Source organism: Leopardus geoffroyi, chromosome A3 (genome assembly GCF_018350155.1).
Source record: "Leopardus geoffroyi isolate Oge1 chromosome A3, O.geoffroyi_Oge1_pat1.0, whole genome shotgun sequence".
NCBI classification, from domain to species: domain Eukaryota; kingdom Metazoa; phylum Chordata; class Mammalia; order Carnivora; family Felidae; genus Leopardus; species Leopardus geoffroyi.
Window position 1 is genome coordinate 134,081,193 of NC_059336.1, and position 18,308 is coordinate 134,099,500.

Here is an 18,308-nt window from a genome sequence, read left to right on the forward strand (position 1 = left end):
GTCTTTAAATAACGTAAGAGATTCTTCTCCTTAGCCTTTTCTGCCCTGTTTGGCCAGGGCAGGCGTGTTACGGGATGATGTTGCCACCTGCACTTTGTTCCCACTGTCAAGAGCAGCATCACTGCGAGTTACGAAGCAAAAATCTGATGCTGGTGGACTTGAGGGTCCGTGTTTTTCTTGTTGCTTTCTGAAGCCTCCTTTCTCTGTTTCCATCCATCCATTCGCCTTCTGAACCCGTCCGTGAGGCCCCCCAGAGCTGAGGCACTTGGTTCCCAGCGTTCCTCAGTGGTGGAGCTCCACGTGGAAGAAGATGCACTCCACCAGACCTTCGGGGGCCTTGACCAGTTCTTGACCCAGGGCATATTTGGAGAAACTTGCCTGTGTCATGAAGACCAGATTCTCTTTCCCTTAAACCACAGGGTGTACCCTGTGCTGTTTCTGTGTCTGCACACCCACATCTTCTAGATTCTTCCAGGTGCCCCCCCCCCAACCCCAGGCCTTTCCACCCCGGATGCCACCTGGCCCTGGAGCACAGGCAGGTGCACGTGGGCCCATTCTTTGCCCTTGAGGCTGCCCTCTCTAAGAAGGCCCCGGTTCTTGCTTTTGGTTTCGTTTCTTTTGTAAACTCTAGAAGATCTGGGCCTGAGACTTTGAGCGTGGTGGCGAGTGAAGAATTCAAGTCCGTGTTGCTAATACGAAATTTTAATTTTTCTTTGCAGGTCAACTTTGTCGTGTGCCAGCTCTTCGCCTTGCTAGCAGCCGTTTGGTTTCGAACTTACCTCCATTCAAGCAAAACTAGCTGTTTTATAAGACATGTCGTTGCTACCCTTTTGGGCCTTTATCTTGCACTTTTTTGCTTTGGATGGTAAGTCATTATTTTGATGGTCTTTAAATGAAGACTTGGGAGAGCGTTGTGAATTGAGTGTGCACAGAGATACATCATGTGGGGTTCTGTTCTTATATGTTGCAGGTCAGGTTTTATATTTGTATGTTTCATAGAAAAAACAGAGAGTGGAGAATGGGCTCTCTGTCTTCAGTTTGGGCTCGGAGGGCAATTTGCTATTTATAATGTATGACATAGGACAGATGAAGGAAAAAGACATACAGACACATTTTTCTGTCACGAGTCGTTCTTTTCACCTATTCTGCACATCTTTTAGGCCAAGACAAACAAACCATTGAAAACAGTTTTTTCTTTCTGGGCAAGTGGCTTTGAAGAGTCCGGAAAAACCCACCGATAGAACTCTGTTACCATTTTTTAGATGATTCTGCCCTTAGTAAAAAAGACATTTATTTTGTTTGTGTCTGACGGGGAAGAGTTCTGTATAATGGAAAGCTTTTACTTCTGCCCTGTCGGATGTGTGGCTTCCCTTCAGTCCACTCCCTTCTTAGCTCTCGGGGCTTCCCTGAGAGCCTTAAGTACAGAAACACCATACTTCCCGTGTGTCACAGGTGACTGGTCGTGTGACGGAAAAAATCAGGAGGAGAGACACAGTCTTGGCGAGGCAGCAGAGACTCTCTGCGGAAGGGCTTCTTGGTGATCTCACCTGGATTTTCCTTTTTAAGCGAGAGCTTTGCGCTGCTTGTGCGTTTGCCGCACGGTTAACACGCTCACCGAGGAGGCTTTCGGGCTCTCTCTTCTGCAGACGCTTGTCGGAGATAGAAATTCCCTGAGAGGGCAGGACCCACTCACTGTGTGCTCTGTAGTCTCTGTTGTGGGGCGTGCAATCCGTGGCCCTTTGTGCTAGGATGTGGATTCTGATGCTGGTGAGGGTTGGAAGATACTGGTATCTCTCGATCTGATTTTTGCCTCTGGCAATTGCAGATGTGTCCTAGAAACTAATGACAAATCAGACAGGCATCATTTGTTCAGTCTCTACCTTACGGCCATGTGGCCAGTCCTCTGCTCGGCACTGCCACTTGTGTGGAGTCTTGAGGTATAGAGATGGTCTCTGAATTCCCCCCTGTGGCCTTTTCCACTTCCTCGACGCCATCAAATGCATATCATCAAAGTTTTCCTCGTTTCTCAGAGGGTTCAATTTAAACTTCTCTTAAATCGTGCCATGGGGGTAGTATTTCCGTATATTTTATTTTAAAATTTTGTTGTGAAACTTTTCAGGTACAGACGCACAGAAAATAATGAGCCCTTGTATACCCATCACCCGGCTTCAGCGGTTTTTTTTTTTTTTTAATTTAATTTAATTTAATTTTATTATTTTTGGGACAGAGAGAGACAGAGCATGAACGGGGGAGGGGCAGAGAGAGAGGGAGACACAGAATCGGAAACAGGCTCCAGGCTCTGAGCCATCAGCCCAGAGCCCGACGTGGGGCTCGAACTCACGGACCGCGAGATCGTGACCTGGCTGAAGTCAGACACTTAACCGACTGCGCCACCCAGGCGCCCCTTCAGCGGTTTTTTAAAATTCCTCCATTCTCATTTATTCCCTGACTTATTTTTCTGGATGAATTAAAATCATATCCCAGTCTACATATTTCACCCATCAATGCTTCAGTACTTGGGTGACACATTTTAGAGAGGGGCTGGGGAAGGCTTGTAGTTCGGAGCGGCCAAGTCTAAGGACACCATTCATGTTGTGGTCAGTGTAAACAGAGTAGAAAATTGAAATGTAAGTAGCATCTTTCGGGGCCCTACAACACACAGCGCCACCAAGGGAAGCATGCTCTCTCTCGTCCGAGGTCTGGACTGAGCAGGTATTTTCTTGCCTTCTCAGATGCTTCACACACTGGGCCACGAGGAGCCTGACTTTATTTATACTCTTTAGTATTTCAAATTACATGTGATAACCAGGATTTTTAAAAATAGAGTTCTCTGTTTCTTTTTTTTTCTCGCAGGAAAAAATGTTTTCTATTCCTTTCTTTGGGAAGAGAAATTCTTTTAACTTATTTATTTATTTATTTATTTATTTATTTTGCTTATTTATTTCAGGAGAGACAGAGAGTGAGCAGGGCAGGGGCAGAGAGAGAGGGAGAGGGAGAGGGAGAGAATCCCAAGCAGGCTCCGTGCTGTCAGTGCAGAGCCTGATGTGGGGCTCGATCTCAAGAACCATGAGATCGTGACCTGAGCCAAAATCGAGAGTTGGCTGCTCCACCGACTGAGCCACCCAGGCTCCCCAAGAGAAGTTTTTGTAGTCTCTGCACCCGGCTCACATAACTGTATGCTAATTGGAACGTTTGGAACGTGAGGGAAGTAGTCGAGTGTCCTTTCATTTTGCAGTTCAACACCCTGTGTTTTTAGGCTCAACGGTAATCGTAGCTGCTATTGATTTTGACGGCTTCCCTTTCGGAAGACATACGTTAGTACTTTGTAAATATCATTGGCTATTTTACCTACTTCTGTTTTCTCTCAGCTTTTTTTTTTTTTTTTAACGTTTATTTATTTTTGAGACAGAGAGAGACAGAGCATGAACGGGGGAGGGGCAGAGAGAGAGGGAGACACAGAATCGGAAGCAGGCTCCAGGCTCTGAGCCATCAGCCCAGAGCCCGACGCGGGGCTCGAACTCACGGACCGCGAGATCGTGACCTGAGCTGAAGTCAGACGCTTAACCAACTGACCCACCCAGGCGCCCCACAGCTTTTTTTTTTAAACCATCATGCAAGTTGAGAATTTGCTTACACTTTATTTAACCCTCTCTGATAACCGTGAAGGGTAGTGCAACAGAGCTTAGACTTTGAAGTCACACCTGGGTTCTACCGGGAGCCCTTTACTTTGGACATGTTACTCAAATCCTTTTGGCTTCATTTCCTTATCTGTGAAAGGGAATCCGTGATTATTATGAGACCCCAAAGGTGTAATACTACAGAGAGGAGCTTATTAGCCCAGTAGCCAGCTCGTTGTGAACCTGGAGAATCACCCAGGGTCAAGGCCGTCATCATAGTTATCATCTGTCATTATCGTGCAGTTGGTGGTCCAGATTGGAAAATTTAGGTTTTCTAATCTCTTTTTTAGTGTTTACCACACAGTATGTTATTTATCACGTCATCTGTTAGTTGCCCATCTTCCTCTCTGTACTGGAAGCTCTCCGTGGACAGAGGCTGTGTCCTATTGAGTCTGTATTCCTAGTGCCCTGGACGGTGCCTGTCAGAAAGTACACATGCTCAGTACAGATCAGTTGAACAATCGGGAGAGGGGTTTCTCAACCTTTTTTCAACTTGTGTCCTTTTTTGCTAGAAGTAAAATTTATACCTGTGTGTGATTTGAAATTCAAAATGAGTAAGATGTGAGATCTAAAAACAAACTGAACTTTTGAGATAAAGGATCCCTTTGTTTTCCAAGCCCTCGGGCAGCTTGAGAGACTAAGAAGCCCAGTGTGTGGGTTCCCTCCCGCCCCGCCCCTTGAAGAGTCAGCCAGTGGGTGACTTGCCCAGGAAGAAACAACTTGAGTTTTGCCATCAGTTAGGGTATTAACTAGGTATGTGACTTTAGGACTTAGTTTCCTCAGCTCTAAAATGATGAGGGTTGGATTATAATAGACTTTTAAGATGCCTCCTATCTGGAATTTCTACTTTACTAATAATACTTAAGAGTTGAGTGCTTATTGTGTGCCAGATTCCCCAGTCAACGCCTTTCATTGTTACCTCCTAAGCCTGAAAAATACTCAGTGGCCACTCCGTATTTATTCTCAGTTTACTAAGGAGAGCAAGTGGGGTGAGCGCATGTGGGTGCTTGTGAAGAAGTCCACCAGTGCTGTATACGCGAGTGGAAAAGCACCTTGATACTTGTCGTGGAGGTGGGTGGAACAGAGGCGACTGCAGATTGCTTCATATGCATGAACTTGAACTGTCATAGTAATAAAAGCTTGTACAACAGGAGGCTGGCAGAGCATTATGTTGCACCCCAAAAGATCGCCAAGCACATTTTCTGAACAGTGATGCCAGGGGACGGGGCATCTGAAGGTGCTATAAGGAACCATGGCGCTGTTTGAGAAATGAAACCCTTAGCTTCTAAAGTTGTTGTCTATCCCTATGCTCCAAGGAAATTTACTCATAGAAAAGGAAAAAAATACATATTTCCCCAAGAGTCCTCAAAAAATTTTTTTAAGATGAGTGTCTTTTTTTTTTTTAAAGTTTATCTATTTTGAGAGAGCGAGAGAGAGAGGAAGAGAGAGAATCCCAAGCAGGCTCTGCACCGTCAGCAGAGAGCCCGATGTGGGGCTTGAACTCATGAACCGTGAGATCGTAAACTGACCCGAAAGAGCCGGACGCTCAACCAACCGACCCACCCAGGCACCCCAAGACGAATGTATTTACTGAGTTCTACTCTCAGTTAATAAAGCCCTTAATGTATCTAGCAGACCTCTTCAGCATTTCCACATTAGATGTGTCAGTGAATTGTCAATGCTGGCCACAAATAGGAGGTGGATAATTAATTAGAAATAGAAAAGTGTGTGTTTTAATGTTTTTAAAGCTTCCTTCTGTTTCAGTTTATATTCATACGTGTTTTTCTGCTTTCTTATGACTTTCTAGTTAGAGTGGTATTCCAGGCCGATGTCATTTTCGTGTGTGTGTGTGTGTGTGTGTGTTAGATGGAAGCGGAGACAGACAGACTGGCATACTCTGTATAGAGGATAAAATATGTTTCTTCTGTGGCCCTGACGTGGCGCCTACTTCTCATAGTGTATCTATGGAAAAATTTATTCAAAAATTTAAGTAACTTTTCCACATTGGTGATGCCTGTGACTCCATAATGATTAGGTTAAAAAGTAATTTTAATCACAGGTTAAGATCCTTGTTTATATTGTAAGTTGTATACAAGGGTATGAACATTTTTTTCATAAATTATTCATGCCATCGATGGGGAAAGGAAATTGTAAGTTTGTGTGTGTGCCCATATATGCGTGATCTCAGGGATGGTTTGGATTGAGTTTGCAACCGAGATGTTCATCATGTTTTGCCTGAATGTTGTGAAATGAATGGATAAATTAGTTTTCTCATTCAGTAGTGGATTTCTACATTAGAACACTAGGGACTTCTGTGTCACGTTAGCCAGAATTTTTTTATGGATAGGTGACTGCAGGTTAAGGATTAGAAGATTATTTGATTAGAGCCATCGTGTTTTCAGAATAAATAGATTTGGGGGTGCCTGGTTTGTAGTAAGTACTACCATTTGGTACTTTTTGTTGCTTTAGGAGAAGCAGTTTAGGTATTTGGGAAACCAAATAACTAATGTTCTGTCGGGACTGTTCTGAAATCCAGATTTATCACCTTTTCGTCATGGTGCCTTGAGTTACGGAAAAAGCTGTAATCCTTGAGCCACATAACCCTACAGTGCTTTCGCGTAGCCAGGAAACGCGGCATGCCAGGGCACTGAGTGCGCCTTTATGGGGTTTCGTTTAATTTTCCCAGCTCTTCTGGGGCTTGTGATGTGGGACTCCCTCTAAGGTGTTCACAGAATTTTAGGCCGCGGAAGTGAGACTTCTTATTCTTTATCTGGGGATGTTTCGTGTTAAACAGAAGCACTTTGTAGCCTAAATGGCTCCAGCTTGATGTCTGCGGATGGGTGTCCCTCTTCTAACGGTGCTCTTATTTTTATAGGTATGCCTTACATTTTCTCGTACAAAGTGGAATTTCCTACTGTATCATGATCATCATAGGAGTGGAGAACATGCACAAGTAAGTGTCCCTCTTTGTACATATCAATGCTCATTTCACTCTGAGAGAATCAGATCACAGTTCAGTTCTGTTACATTAAAAATCCTTCTAAACTGTGATAATTTTCTCAAGAGGAGCTGTCCTAAATTGCTTAAAGCCGGCAGCCTCCACCCTGCTGCCACCTCAGGCTGGGTAACGCTGACATGGGGACAGCACAGCAGGCTGTTGAGTAGCATCCCTGGCCCCCACCCACTAGGTGCTGGTACCACCTTCCCCCTCGAGTTGGGACACCCATGAATGTTCCCAGATAGTTTCAAATGTCCCTTGGGAGGCAAAACAGCAGGCACACGCTGTCTGTTTTGTTTTCTGAATATAGTGCAGCACCTAGGAGGTTGTATGTTCTCAGTAAGCATTTATCGAATGAATGAAGGAATGAATGAATGAATGATACCTTGACTTCTGCATGACAGCAAGCTCTTTCCTGGTAGTCTCCTCGAGCCCTTGCTGCTGGGCTGCAGCCTCTGCCTCCTGTAGAGCCCCGACCTCCACCTCGCGGCTGCCAGCATAGTAGCTCTGTCTCCTGTTCTACCTGCAGCAAAGTCCCGGATCTCATTCTTGAACCTGGACATAGGTGCTGGACTTGCCTTCCATCTCTGTCCCCGGGGCGGTGGGGGGAGGGGGGGTGCGGAATGGGAGGAGGGAAGCACAATGGATGGGAATGGGGGAGTGGGTGTAGGCCTTAGAAGAGGAAGGGCAGTAGAAGTGTGTTTCAGGCATACCCGCCTGGAATTAGGGAGGCATTTTCCCGGAGAAGGCAGCACTATGTGGCTGGGCTCTGTGCTATTCTGATGTGCTAAATAAGCCTTTGTGGACAGGCGTGGGAACCTAAGCGCCCTCCGTGTTAGTTTTTTGTTTTCTAACTTTTCTGTGGGAAAACTTATTTTGGGTTCTGAAAATTCTCAGACTTCTGGAACACAGCACAAAGGGCCTGCCATTATTTAAATACAAAGAGCAGAAATGTGGGATGATTACAACAGGAAGAGTAGAAAAGCCCGTTAACTGAGAGAAGTTCACCTGAAGTATTTTCATTATAACTTGGCACGTAATTTTCAACAACACAAATGGTCTAGAGAAAAAAACGTAAAAGGTGTAGATATATACAGTAAACTTGTACCTGTCTGACGGGTTGCCAAGCTGTGGACGGGATTATATCATAAGAAGTGTAGGAAAGTAGTTTTAAATTTACCATTATATATCGTCCCACCTCCTCCACCAATTTGAACAAACATATCTTGTTTGCCTCGGTGTTTCCAGAAACTTACAGATAATGGAGATAGGCTCCTTACCCTGTGAAATGCACGTTGGGTTGGAGACGTTAAGACAGTCGCACAGCAGATACTTGTTTGCTTGTGCTGGGACCCAGTGCTGCACACGAGGACGTGCTCTGTCTCAGCGAGATGCTTACTGTCACACTCCCAATCGCATTGCGATGAGTGTTAGAAAAGAAGAATGTACTCAGGGCTGGGGAAGCATAAAGGAGGGAGCGGCTGGCTTGGAAAGTAGTCAAACCCAGACCGTGTGTGCGTCACCCATTCACTACATGTTCAGTAGAATGAAACAGTTGGAAACAGTACAGATATTTGGTGCTAAGTAGAAATTATGCGCAAGTGTATTTTTAAGACTTGAGACGTATTGACAAATACTTTCCTCAGCTGCCTCCTTTATGGATGATGACAAACAGCAGGCTAGGTCATGAGCAGAGACCCAATTCGGACTCTTGCACCGGATGGCCTTAGTGGTTGACCGGATGAGCACTGGTTTGGAGTATGGGTTTGAATTCAGACTCTTTGGTTTGGGACCTTGGCCAAGTCACTTCACTTTTTGGGGTCTAAATGAGATTAAACCGGTGACTCAGTTAAAGAGCACGTGCCTACCTGCTTCATACTCTGGGTGTCCAGGTGAGCTTTTGTTTGCATACAGGGTTCGGCCAGGAGGAAGAGTTGTTCACATTCCGGACGATCTGCTCCCAGAGGTCATTCTTAGCTACAGATATTCCGCTGGGGATTTTTCCTCCTGATACCATGTCAGAGCTTGCTGTAAGCGCTCAATGCCATCACGCTGAGTGCTGTGCGCTGGAATTCATCCTGTCTTCTTCCCAGAAAATGAACTCGGTGGGGATCTTTTACTTATTTTTTGGTCCCATTGTTGAGCATATAGATGATAGAAGCTCTCGGTAGGTGAGGTTATCTTTTCTGTTCTGTTGAATAAGTATTTTGTGACTCTTGCTTTTGAGTATTTTTTTCATCTGCTTTTGGTTTCGTATTTCCAGACAGATAATATTCGTTCCTGCCACAGCGCTCCATGGCTTGACTTACAGCTCTCTTCCTGGTTCCTGCCCCCTTCCTCCGTGTTCTTCTGCCCCGTAGGCTCTTGTCGAGCAGCAGCCCCGGGGGTCGGGGTGGGGTTAGGGAAAGAAGAGGCAGTTACAGCTGCTCTGGCCGTTATCTCAGTCCAGGAGGACCCCAGAGAGCAGACCGTCCAGGTTTGTTTCCACCTGTTACCTGCCAGTACTAACAAGACTCCTGCAGTATGGATTCCTAGATAAAAATGTCGTTAGGAACTGCCCCAACTCTATGAGGAAGGAATGATGATCTCGGAAATGGCATCTGGCAGGCAGAAACCTCAAGTCACTTGAAAATTTGTCCTCATGAAGTTAATTAGCAGTGGTTCGTGGCTCAGCAGGAACTCTGGGGAAAATATTAACTTCACTGAGGACAATCTTATCCTCCCATGAGAGGGAATAACATGTGGCAGGAAGGAAACTGGACTCTTAGATGTTTTCTTTTATGCTCTCTGTGGACCATGTTTGGAAGCCTTGTAGTGGTTTGGGATAAAGATACAAGCTCTTTTGGTATTGCTGGGCTAGAAGTTGAATTTCAGTTGTAAAACCATAAGTAATTCTAAAATTGATTTATTTTTTATTTTTTATTAAAAAAATTTTTTTTAACATTTATTTATTATTGAGAGACAGAGAGAGACAGAGCATGATCAGGGGAGGGGCCGAGAGATGGGGGGACAGAGAATCCGAAGCAGGCTCCAGGCTCTGAGCTGTCAGCACAGAGCCCGATGCAGGGCTGGAACTCACAAACCGCGAGATCATGACCTGAGCTGAAGTCGGACGCTTAACCGATGGAGCCACCCAGGCGCCCCAAAATTGGTTTTTTATGTTACCTTCTGTTTATAATAGGTAATGCTTCAGTAATTATTGTGTATTAAGTCACTGTGCAAAGCACATGCACCGGCACTTAAGCCTTTGGAGGTACTGTGTCAGATCTGTTTCACAGGGAAACAGAGGTTAGTAAGTGATGGATCTGGGATTAGAACCAGGTGGGTGGGTCTGATTGCACCTGGGACTCAAACTTTTTGCTTCTAAGCATTATGATCATGAGGATGCATCATTAGAAAAGAAATACCCTAAGTCGATTGAGGAAAAGTAGAGCCAACAGGGAGAGGGTCCCCAGCAAAGGGTGAGTTTTGTGTGTTTGTTACTCTTCTGTAGAAGAAAGATGCAGGTATCTTTATCTACAAAGGTGCAGTGGCCTTGTGGCATATCGTGCTTAGGGTCTAAGGATTTTAAGTATGCTCAGTTCTCACAGGGAGGAAAAATTATTACTTGGTGATGGGTAATAGGATGTCCAGGTTCTGTCGGATTTCTGAAGCATCTTGAGGACATAGCATCGTTCCATAAAATCCTGCACTCAGGAAAGGCTGTGATTCAGATCCCTTTATACCATTTCACCAATTACAGTCTCTTTTGGAGGTATTTCAAGTCCAAGTTTATTTCTAATCGTAAACTGGATCTCTCTGTTAAGATGGTTCAGTCATCCTTGAGCAAGTAAGGGAAGATTTTTTTTTCTTAGGCTTACGCAGGGTTTTTATATAAAGTAGGGGGATTACATCAATGTAGGGATGCTAATGAGACTAATACACCTCCCTTAGTAAATAAAGGTGTTACTTTGGGTGGTGCTATTCATCTGAATGTGTTAGAATAAAGAGAAATGTGCACAGATTGCTTGTTCGATGAGGTTCTGCCACATCAGGTCTGTCTAAAATGTCAGATTAATATCTTATTCCAAATTAATCAGTTAAAAAACAAAAGTTTTGGAGATATTATCCAATTAGGTGAATATATTCTTCTTTTTAAAAAAATAATTCTTGCATTATTAAAAATAACTAGAAAATTATAATAATTAAAAATAAGAGTGCTTTTCATTGGCAAAGTGTAAGGACTCATCTTCTGGTTTTGGGTACTTCTGGAGACTAATGTTACTTTTTAAAAATTTTTTTTTATTTCATTTTTAATTTCTTTAAATTTACATCCAAATTGCATATAGTGCAACAATGATTTCAGTAGATTCCTGAGTGCCCCTTACCCATTTAGCCCCCTCCCCCCTCCCACACTCCCTCCTGTAACCCTCAGTTTGTTCTCCATATTTAGGAGTCTCTTCTGTTTTGTCCCCCTCCCAATATAAAAACTAATTTTACTTTTACATTAAGATCTTAATCCTTGCCAGAATGTTGAAAGAAACATTAAAAAGCTCACATAACCATGTATTAGAATGGTGAGCAAACTCATTCAGTTATGCGTCATAACACAAGCAACTTACATAAAATAGGTGGTCCTTGTTGAAGTTTTGTGAGGATAAAAGCTTTAGAGACTGGGTTGTTTGTTTGTTTTTTTCACTTTTAGGTAAGAAATGGGGAAGTGGTTTTGGAAAATCAGGGCTTGCTAACTGATGAACCGCCTGTGGTGCGTTTCTACCACACATGTGTTGACATGTGTGAGCATTGTCTTCACGGTGTTAGAAGCAGTGTTACGCAATCGAGCCTTTGGACTCTGACTTTGGCATTTGAATGATGGAGCGGCTTCAGGTGCCAGTGACCTTGCGGAGTGCTTTTTACAAACATCCCATTTAACCGCCCAACAGGGGTTGGGAGGGTGTAACTTATGTACAGACCATGAAACGGAGGTTCCAGAAGGCGAATTCACTAGAACACAGTCACAAAACCAGTAACTGTCACGCGTGGAGATCTGTGAAATTCCTGGATGTTGTTAGATTGTTTATTGACCGAAATTCTGTTCAAGGTTGTGTGTGTATGTGTGTGTGTGTGTGTGTGTTTTACTTGGAGAAACAAAAATCGTTCACCTGTTTAGCAGACAGCACAAAAATCCTAGTTGTTTTTTGGAAGGATAGCAACCACCATTGAGCCTTTGTATTGTGAATGGCTTTATAAAGTACATAATAAATACAGATTTTAAAATGCTGTTTTAATGTGACAAGAAATAGAATTTTAAAATACTTCTGAATAATTAATTTGTGTAGGGAAAAAAGTGCTGACCTCCTCCTACTTGTTGCTAGCTTATTAAATAATTCATTTTAGAGCAATTATGGAAAGATAGAGGGTAATAGAAATGATGGGCATCTATTTTTTACAGTGAAAATTGAGCTTTTGTGTAAATTTCATGAAGGGGGCACCTGGGTGGCTCAGTCGGTTAAGTGTCTGACTCTTGATTTCAGCTCGGGTCATGATCTCGCACTCTGTGAGTTCGAGCCCCGCGTCGGGCTCTGTGCCCACAGCTTGGAGCCTGGAACCTGCTTTGGATTCTGTGTCTCCCTCTCTGTCCACGCCCCCTCTAATGCTCTGTCTCTCCCTCCTTCAAAAATAAATAAACATAAAAAAAGATTTTTAAACCCCAGTGATCAGAGAGCTGTTATTTAGATTACTATGCAGAGCTTTTTTCTTAAACACCAGAGCTTTAAAATGGTTAGAAAACAAACTTTAAAGGATTGCAAATAAAATCCAATGAAAGGGAAGAATAAAAGTTAAGAAGTGAATAGGGTAAAATCCCCAAAGGACAACAGAACTTTAGTCGTTAATAAACTGATAATAGCTAAGTTACCATGAATAGCTAGCATTTATTAAATCCAAATTCTATGTCAGATACACATTAAGTGCGGAAGTGAATTCGCATTTGGTCCTCACAACTGCCCTGTGCTCTCAGACTGTAAGCTCAGCTTCCCAGAGCTACATACGTCCCCCAGGTCTATACCCTGGTCCTCAGCAGGCTCTGAGTTTGAAACCAAATCTGTTCGGTGCCAGAGCCCATGCACCCAGCTACTAAACCCCGCTCTTCCCCCGGTGTATGTGTATGGATTTTCTATGGGCAATGATCAGTGCCCCACCCATTTTATTTCGGGGTTGTTTTCCTTCATTGTTAACCTGCGTGTATAAAAGTAAAATAATTTAATCTTCGTTTGAACACTATTGGGAAGCTAATGCTTGTAATTCTAATTCTTGGGTGAGTTTCTTAGTTTACCTGGGCTTCATCTGATGGCTTCTGTAAGTAAGTCATTTTTCCTACCCCCAATACCAATAGAACATACGTTTATTAGCAATAATATTTTCTATAGCAGTGTTTTTTACGGATAAAGGGAGGTTATATCAGAATTGAGGGGAATGAGATCATGATTTTGATATATTGCACCCCTCCTCCCCCACCAAACAATGAAACGAAACTGGAACCAGCAGAATTTGTTATGTGATCTAATTTTTGTGTCTGCTAACACACGGCAGAGATTCTCCTGCGTCCCCACTTCTTTTCCGATCTGGGGGCTAATCTGGCTGGTCTGCTCTTTGTCCCTCTGGACTGCCATTGTCTGCCCCCCTCTCGATGAGGAGTTTGCAGAGTGCGGTCCAGAGACCCCAGGAGTCCTTGAGACCCTTCTAGGAGGTGGGAAGGTCAGGACGGTTTCTGTGACGACATTTAGACGTGATTTGCCTTTTTCGTTTTCATTCTCTCACGGGTGCAGGATGGGGCTTTCTCCAGCCTGCTGTGTGATACCGCAGTAGAGCCCTTGCGGATTCAGCCGTCGTCTGTTAAGTCAGGGGTTACAGAGACTTGCACAAGCCTAACACGTTGCCACTCTTCTCGTTAAGTTTGTTTTGGTTTTAGAAAATATATTTGTCACAAAAATGTTTATATTGGCATGTAATAGGTTTATCGTTGTTCTTGAATTAAATATTTTTAAAATTCTCAGTTTTGGGCGCCTGGGTGGCTCAGTCGCTTAAGCGTCCAACTTCAGCTCAAGTCATGATCTCATAGTTCATGAGTTCGAGCTCCGCATCGGGCTCTGTGCTGACAGCTCAGAGCCTGGAGCCTGCTTTGGATTCTGTGTCTCCCTCTGTCTCTGCCCCTTCCCCACTCACGCTCTGTCTCTCTCTGTCTCTCAAAACTAAATAAATATCAAAAAAAAAAGTTTAGAAGTTCTGAGGGGTGCCTGGGTGGCTCAGTCAGTTAAGTGTCTGACTCTTGATTTTGGCCCAGGTCATGATCTCACTGTTCATGGGTTCGAGCCCTGGGTTCCAGCCCTGCACTGGCAGCATGAAGCCTGCTTGGGATTCTCTCTCTGCTCCTCCCCTGCTCTTTCTCTGTCTCTCTCTCTCTCTCAAAATAAATAAATTTTAGTAAATAAAAGTTCTGAGATGGAGATAAAGATAATTCTTGGCAGATGATCCTTAAGGATGCAGGGTGAGGTGTTTAGAAGTAGTAAGAGGGGGAGGAGGAGGGGAACGAGCCCTTCGGGGAGGAGGCGTGAGCTGGCTGTCTGCAGGTGTCCCCCCTCCACCCCCCCCCCACCCCCCGGCCAGAGAAGGGTGCTGGCCCTTCCCCTGCCCTGTGCGTTTCCGCACCCAGCCCTCATTAGCACGGAGCGCCTCGTGGGCCTCGGCCCCCTGCTTCCTCGCCAATGCTCTCTCTGGCGTCGTCTTCCGGCTGAGCAGCCCAGGCCGATCCAGGATCCCTGCTGCTTCCTCGTCACCTCCATGCGTGGCCGTCACTAGGAACTCTTGGTGCTTTGGTTTCCTCTTGGCTTGTTTTGGGGGCGACGCACTTGTGACGCATTTAAAACGGCACCTGCCATGTCATGAGCGCTCGTTAACTGCTGTCCCTTCCCTCCTGATGCCCCAAGTCCATCCTGCTCCGCAGCCTCGGACCTGGACGCTCACATTAGTCTGCCCGCTGGCGGCCTGCCCTCTGCTCTGGCCTGTGCTCTCCTGCCACGATGGCCGTTTTAACTGTCTGCCTGACCGTGGCTCCCTTCTGCCTCGGATTCCGCATTGGCTCTCTGCAGCTGGGCCGCTTGGCAGTGCCTCTGTGCCTTTGCCCTGCCTTCCTGCCCGCTCTGGGTCACGGCTCTCGCTCCCCGACCCGGACGGGCCCAGACGTGATGAGCCATTCGTAGTTGGAGCACACATTCTGCCGTCTCACGCTCGGTTCCTTTCTGTTTGCCGGGAGCCCCCACCGCAGCATGCGTTCCTGACGGTCAGCGTGTGAACTCTGGGCCGAAGCCCTTTCCCCTTTTCCTCTTAACCCCCTCCTGCCAGAATTAGGCCCCCTTCACCTTGAGCGGCCCCTGCGAGGTCGCATGTGGTGCTGTGCTGTACAGATCTGTTCACAGGCAGGGTCACGCTGTGGTTGAGGTCCCGGCTATAGAGCCACCCCACCCCGTCCTCACCCGCTCGGCAGCTTGGTCGCACCGTCTGGGTTACTTAGCCCGTCTCTACCCTCACTTTCCTCATTTGTACCTTAGGAGCAATAATAATTCATACCTCATAGGACCGTAGCAGAGACTGAATGAGGTATACGGTATTTCATTAAATACAAGATGCCATTATACCGTTATTTTATGTACCACTAAAGAAGATTACTTGCTGCCGGTTGGGAGAGCATTCTTGATTTCACAGATGTTAAAACGTGAAAATGCAGGCGTATCAGATTCAGTGAGGTACAGTTTGCAGAGCCCCTGCGGCTTGCTGGGCGAGTGGCGGGCACGTGGTGGCCGGTGCGTGTCTGCCTCCCGTGCTAGACTTGGAACCTGAGAACACAGGGACTGAGCCGCCTTCGATTTGTAACCTCAGAATCTCGCCAGAGATTAGCGAGTCAAATGTGTACTTGAACACAGCCGAGTGGGCTCTGGGCATGAGCTGACCGATTTCTCGAACCTACAACCAGAGGGCAGGCTGAAGTCTGTACTTCTCCTCCCAGGTCCCCACTTGTGAGAAGTCCTGACCGGCTCAGCTCTGGCTCGGCTCTCGTGGTGCCTTCTTCCTGTTCCCACTTCTTGGATCTTTGGCATTCTGAGCCAAAATGTGGATTATGGAAAACTGTAATTCACAGTCTCTCTTTTGCTTTTAAGAGCTTTGAAGAATTAATTGAATCACTTGTTTTCCTTTTCCTGCTTTTCTCCTATAAATTTTTTCACCCTAAAGTGTAATAGAAAAAAGATGCGTGGTCTTTTGTGTTGGTGGGAAGGGGAGGGTCGGGACCCAGTGTTAAAATGCAGCCCCTGATGGACAGAGAGTGACAGATTCCTAATCTTCTGCTTGGTAGAGGCCCAAGATGTTTGAATTGGGGACGGGGAGGGGTGATGTGAAGCCTTTTCCAAGCATTCTTTTTTTCAGAGTCCTGGTTGTAGTAGCAACGAGAACAGACTGAAATCTGGATGCGTTTTTTTTGTAGATAATTGTCTTTCTCAGTTGCTCCCAAGATTCTGTCATTCCATTGTTTGCCAGATGTAGTTCTTGATGTTATTGAAAGCTTTAAGTTTATGCATAATTATTGACTTACTAGGACAGGCTGAGTTGGGACTACTAATCAGATAATATTTTGAACTAGAATCTGAAGGTTTCAAATCTTTTTAAAAAATATTTATTTATTCTTGAGAGAGAGTGTGTGAGTGGGGGAGGGAGGCAGAGAGGGGGAGAGAGAATCCCAAGCAGGCTCTGTGCTGTCAGCATTGAACCTGATGTGGCACCCCATCCCACGAACCGTGAGATCGTGACCTGAACTGAAATCACCATCCAGACACTCAACCGACTTAGCCCCCAAAGGCCTTAAATCTTGACATAAACTATAAAAGTCTATATTTTGAAAGATGAGAGAATCTTGCTTAATGCCAGCAGCCAAAACCCAATTTTACTTGTATATTTGAGTCAACTTTGAGAACAATTAAGTGACTTTCATGATGTTACTGAGCCAGGTGTGGGAGCAAAAGTTGATTTTACAAACCAACAGTGGGATGGTTTGGTTCATTCCAGTCTTCTGTAAACAGTGTGAGGACAAGAAAGAACTGGGTGACTTCATATATCAGTGTCACTATTTGTATCTGGTCCAGTGAATACAGCTAAGCTCCTTTCCAGTTTCTCATGAATAAGGCCCTGTAAAAGAACACCCCAAATCCCTCATGACTTTTATTACATTTGTAGCTCAGTGAGATCTCTTTGTTGTGGCCGAGGGAACACCTGGTCAGGAAAGCAGGGCGATCACCCAGCAAGGCCGGACTTCCCAAGGGATGGTGAAGTTTTCTCAAGGAACATAAGAGTGTCTGCACGTCTCTAGGGAGGACTCAAGAGTGTCTTCTGGTCACCAGACACCAGAACCTGGTGCCCCTTAGCGGGGTGATCCTGAAGAGGTGGTTACTCTGCCCTCGGGAGGACAGCAGCATCTGAAGTGCCCACTACCTCTGAATCCTGTGTGAACGTGGCACGGCTGCCCTTTGCGGGTAAAGCAGGTGGGGTTTTTGGTGTTTCACAACTCCTCTCTTAGAGTGGCAGATCTGGAGATGATCTCCCGTGCACAGAACTCAGTTCACTGTCCTCAGGGAGGTCTGGCAATCTGCTCTTGCCATGAAGACTTCGCCAGGTATGGGGAGGTTTCTTCTTGTCTGGGTCTGTGTTGGAAGTTTGATTTGATTTACCTCCCGCACATACGGCGTTTCTGTGCCAGCCTCCCCAAACCCCGTCCTGACTGACAGAGCTTCCAGCTATGGAGGAACAGAGAGGTTGGCAAATTTTTCCCTCCCCAAAACGGTTAGAAGACGGGACAGACTTACCAAAACCATTTTAGGGCTCTGGAAATTTAACAAAACAAACAACATTTTGAGAAGCATTTATCCACTGAAAGAAACTGCTAAACTTGGAGTCAGCATAGTGGGAATCTGTGCTATTCTTGTCTGAGGTTCCCTCCACTCCTCGCTCCTTGGCAGAATAACTCTGCTGGTGCAGGGCTGGCCAGAGGCAGCTGACTGGATTTGGAGTGGAGGGCAGAAACCCCACACAGTGGCTCTTCCTCCAGCCCTGCTATCCTGCGGATGTGGGGCATGCATTGAATAGAGAGATCCTGGAAATAAGAGAGCCATCAGGGGACTTGAGAAGATTTCCACGCGACGCTGGCTGTGGGGAGGCCCGAGAGGGCCTGGGGGAGAGTAAAAGCTGAGGCCGACTTCACAAGTGCTGGACTGCTGCATGAGCTCTCTAACCCACATGTAGATACATAGGCAGAGGGCAGTGCCCTGCTGGCTGAAGGTATTTGGACATAAGCGCTTACTAAGCCCTGGCTGACCACTGAGCTATGCGGACACAGGGGTGACCCCTGGAGCGAGGCTGAAAAATAAAATCCAAGTCTTTGAAAAACTGAGCAGAGACATCAGCTGCTACGTGCCATGGGTGAGAAAGATTCAGCAGATTAAGTCCTGGCAAAAAAAACCAAAAACAGCACGACAGCAATGCTCAAGGAAAAAAGGCAATCAAAATTGAGTTACTATATTATTTAATATGGCCAGTTTTAAACAAAAACTTAG

The 18,308-nt window shown here is 45.5% G+C and overlaps 1 protein-coding gene across 5 annotated transcripts in view; it reads left to right on the plus strand.

Moving 5' to 3' along the window:
- Positions 1 to 18,308, plus strand: part of MBOAT2 (membrane bound O-acyltransferase domain containing 2) — a 127,532-nt gene that overhangs the window by 50,302 nt on the left and 58,922 nt on the right. For all 5 annotated transcript variants that reach the window (XM_045447797.1, XM_045447796.1, XM_045447794.1 and 2 more), the window contains exons 2-3: positions 720 to 865; positions 6,553 to 6,630. In XM_045447797.1, coding sequence (XP_045303753.1) covers positions 6,599 to 6,630 — 32 coding nt within the window. In that variant the 5' untranslated portion in view covers positions 720 to 865; positions 6,553 to 6,598. The remainder of the gene's footprint in view (positions 1 to 719; positions 866 to 6,552; positions 6,631 to 18,308) is intronic.